The 3,282-nt window shown below is 39.3% G+C and overlaps 1 protein-coding gene across 1 annotated transcript; it reads left to right on the top strand.

The window, feature by feature from the left end:
- Positions 1-981: 981 nt before the first annotated feature.
- LOC103980554 (probable E3 ubiquitin-protein ligase ATL44) lies at positions 982-1,512 on the top strand. Its single transcript, XM_009396993.2, has one exon. It carries the CDS (start codon positions 982-984, stop codon positions 1,510-1,512), a length of 531 nt encoding a protein of 176 aa, XP_009395268.2.
- The last annotated feature ends 1,770 nt before the right edge of the window (positions 1,513-3,282 follow it).

Raw genomic sequence — 3,282 nt, 5'->3', positions numbered from 1 at the left:
AAGTAGGGCCAAAAGACTTTTGACATCACATCAAGGGTACCAATAAATATGCTTAATTTTATATTACTGGAATAGTCGAATAATCCATATATCTTATAAGCGCAGGGGCTCACCAGATTAGATAATTTCACTCGAGCTAAAACCAAATTATAAGTTATCAAATATCTTTCCAATATTGGATCGATATGGTTAGCTGATTTTTCATGGAAAATATATTTTTTTAGTAGGAGGACATTCTAGGTATTTGAAAAAGTAAGGACTAATCTACAAGAATATTAAAAATAAGGGGGTACTTTATGTGAAAAATCCAAACATGGAGTTTTTCTTAAAAAATCGCCCTAAAAAGATGGTAAAAATACTCAGTAAAAAAGATTATTGAATTTCATAATTTTGTTCCCAAAAATACGTAATATATTTAGTTCTAGAAAAATTTGACAAGTTTGTTTAGATTTATGATCCAAGAAAAAGATTTCTTATTTTTAAGAATTACTTAGTATATAATTATCCTATATCTTTGAATCTGATATTTACGGGGACATACCCCTCATGGGTTATATATATATATATATATATATATATATATATATATATATATATATATATATATATATATATATATATATATATATATATATATATATAGAACCTATCGATTCCTTCCCCCGATGGAGATTCATGTCTTTGCCTCTACCTTGTCTAAATGGAGAATGCGGTGGGTCCGAGGATGAGTATGTCGTGGTGTCTAATTGCATGGTTGAGAGGTTTCAGATTTATATACATATAGCTCGAAATTTTAAGAACACTTTTATTCATTTATTGCAAGTTTTGTAAGTAGCATATCAAATTAGGAAACCTTTCGTTGCCACTCTTTCCTACTTAGATTCGGATCGGAATTCATTTCTCTCACACCTCGCGGGATATTTAACGAACTGGATGGGTTGACCAAGAATCGTCTCCTTCGTAGCTCTTTCCAGCTCTATCATGGTGGCACCATTCGATCCATTTTCGTCCGATGATGCATCAGACATCGCACCATCCTTGTTTACGGTGCTATTCTCCGACTTCCTCGTCTCCTACTTCTTCTTCATTGCCGGCTTCGTGATCGTGTCCATCATCTTCTTCTTCTACAAAGCAACGATGAAGCACCGTGAGAGAAAAAGAAAATGGTCCGCGGTGGCGACCATGTTGGCAAGGATCCCGCGGTCCCCCTACGTAGTCTCATCTTCTTCTTCTTCTTCGTCGTCGACGACTTCTGTTTCCGTCATCGTTCCCGAGCCAGACGTGCAGAGCTGCGCCATCTGCCTGGAAGAGTTCGTGAATGGGGAGGAGCTGTGGATGCTGCCCCGGTGCAAGCATTTGTTCCATGGGGTGTGCATCAAACCATGGCTGCTCGTACGATCAGCGACCTGCCCCGTCTGTCGGAAGCTGGTGACGCAGGGAGAAACCAGTGGTGCCGGAAGCCGCAACAACAGCAATAACTACGACGACACGTATCTATTTTATATGAGATAATTCACCTTCGTCATTGTGGTCAAGTCTCCAAATACGTGATGTGGAAGTTTGTGTACAGCTGCTGTAAATAAATATATATCGATGGAGTTTATTCTGTTCTAATTTGTTGCAGTCAAGTTGTTGGGTTTCAGAATATTGGTTCTTTTTTCTTTTTTTTTTTCTCTTTCTGTAGTTTAATCTTTCTTCCTAATAAGCAACAGTTAAGACCGCACGCCATCGACGTTGTCCCTTCTTATGCAGAGGGAGCTACGGAGGATAAGAAAGTCAGATTTTGATTGTCTAACGTGGAAGCTAATTTAGATTCAAGAAACTCTTTTTCTCTTAGTCAAGCTCGAGCCAAGCTTTCCTGAACTAGTATGAAATTTGAGTAGATAAATACAAAACTACGTTAGGACGTCTCCAACAATAGCTTTTTGATGCTTAAGTTAGCAAGTGGTTCAATGATTAAATCGAACTTAAAGTTAGAGAGATATGTCTTTGAAATATACATAAGGAGCCTTTTATAGTGGTCTTCATGGTGTGCGTTTATCATGAAGAATGTGATGCAACGATCTCGGGCACAAATGTCATTGTGCTACATCAAACCCAAGATAGGGTAACTCTCAGCCATATGGTATCGATCGAACGATAAGGAATCAACAATCAACTTACCAAATCTTATCATTTGGCACTAGGACATTTGATACTGAGGTGTCAATCATTTAGCACTGAGATATCCACAGTCACATGACATCAATCATCTTCATGGTGTGCGTTAATAATGAAGAATGTGATGCAATAATCCTAGGCACAAATGTCATTGTGCTACATCAAACCCAAGATGGGGTAACTCTCGGTCATATGGTATCGATCGAACGACAAGGAATCAATAATCAACTTACCAAATCTTGTCATTTGACGCCAAGGTGTCGGACACCGGACATTGAGGTGTCAATCATCTAGCACTGAGATATCGACAGTCACATGACATCAATCATCTTCATGGTGTGCGTTAATAATGAAGAATGTGATGCAACGATCTCAGGCACAAATGTCATTGTGCTACATCAAACCCAAGATAGGGTAACTCTCGGCCATATGGTATCGATCGAACGACAAGGAATCAACAATCAACTTACTAAACTTGGTCATTTTGCGCCAAGGTGTCACGGACAAAGTTCTAAACAGGATGTTCGATGTAATACTTGTGTATGTCTATGTCTTTCTGTTTGTTCATACTTTGCATAGTATGTAGATGAACAGTCGAAGGCTTAACAACCTCATTTTAGTTGTTAGTTGGGTTTGATAGCCTTATTAGGCTTGTAAATAAATGTTGTGTCATGTGGACACTTGTGAGAGATATTCGGTCTGTAGTGGACCATTTTGACCCTTTGTTGTATAATTGTTTAGAGCTTGTAAAGTCTGTTTATAATTTGTATTGTCTATGAAGTGCTTCCTGGAATGTTTGCTTGTAGATCCCGAGTGAGGTACTTTCTTTAACCCATTTTCTCTTTTGTAGGTCCTAAGGGACCATGGGAGGTTTCGGGGAGGCTGACCTTTGCGGACGAACACACAAGGGTGCCGCATGACTTAGGCAAAACTAGCTAAGCCCATAATATATGGTATCAGAGTAGGACAAGCACTCATAGAAACACTTGGCATACAAACGTAGGGGACCTAGCGGGGCTGTGTTGAGAGCAGCTAGCATGCGCGACCGTTTGGGGGAAAACGAGCATGGAGATGTAGGGAAAATGAGTCGCTCAGAGGAGCGGGCATATGAGAGTGGCATTC

Source organism: Musa acuminata, chromosome BXJ1-1, assembly GCF_036884655.1.
Source record: "Musa acuminata AAA Group cultivar baxijiao chromosome BXJ1-1, Cavendish_Baxijiao_AAA, whole genome shotgun sequence".
In the NCBI taxonomy this organism is placed as follows: domain Eukaryota; kingdom Viridiplantae; phylum Streptophyta; class Magnoliopsida; order Zingiberales; family Musaceae; genus Musa; species Musa acuminata.
This window is presented reverse-complemented; position numbering and strand designations above follow the sequence as displayed.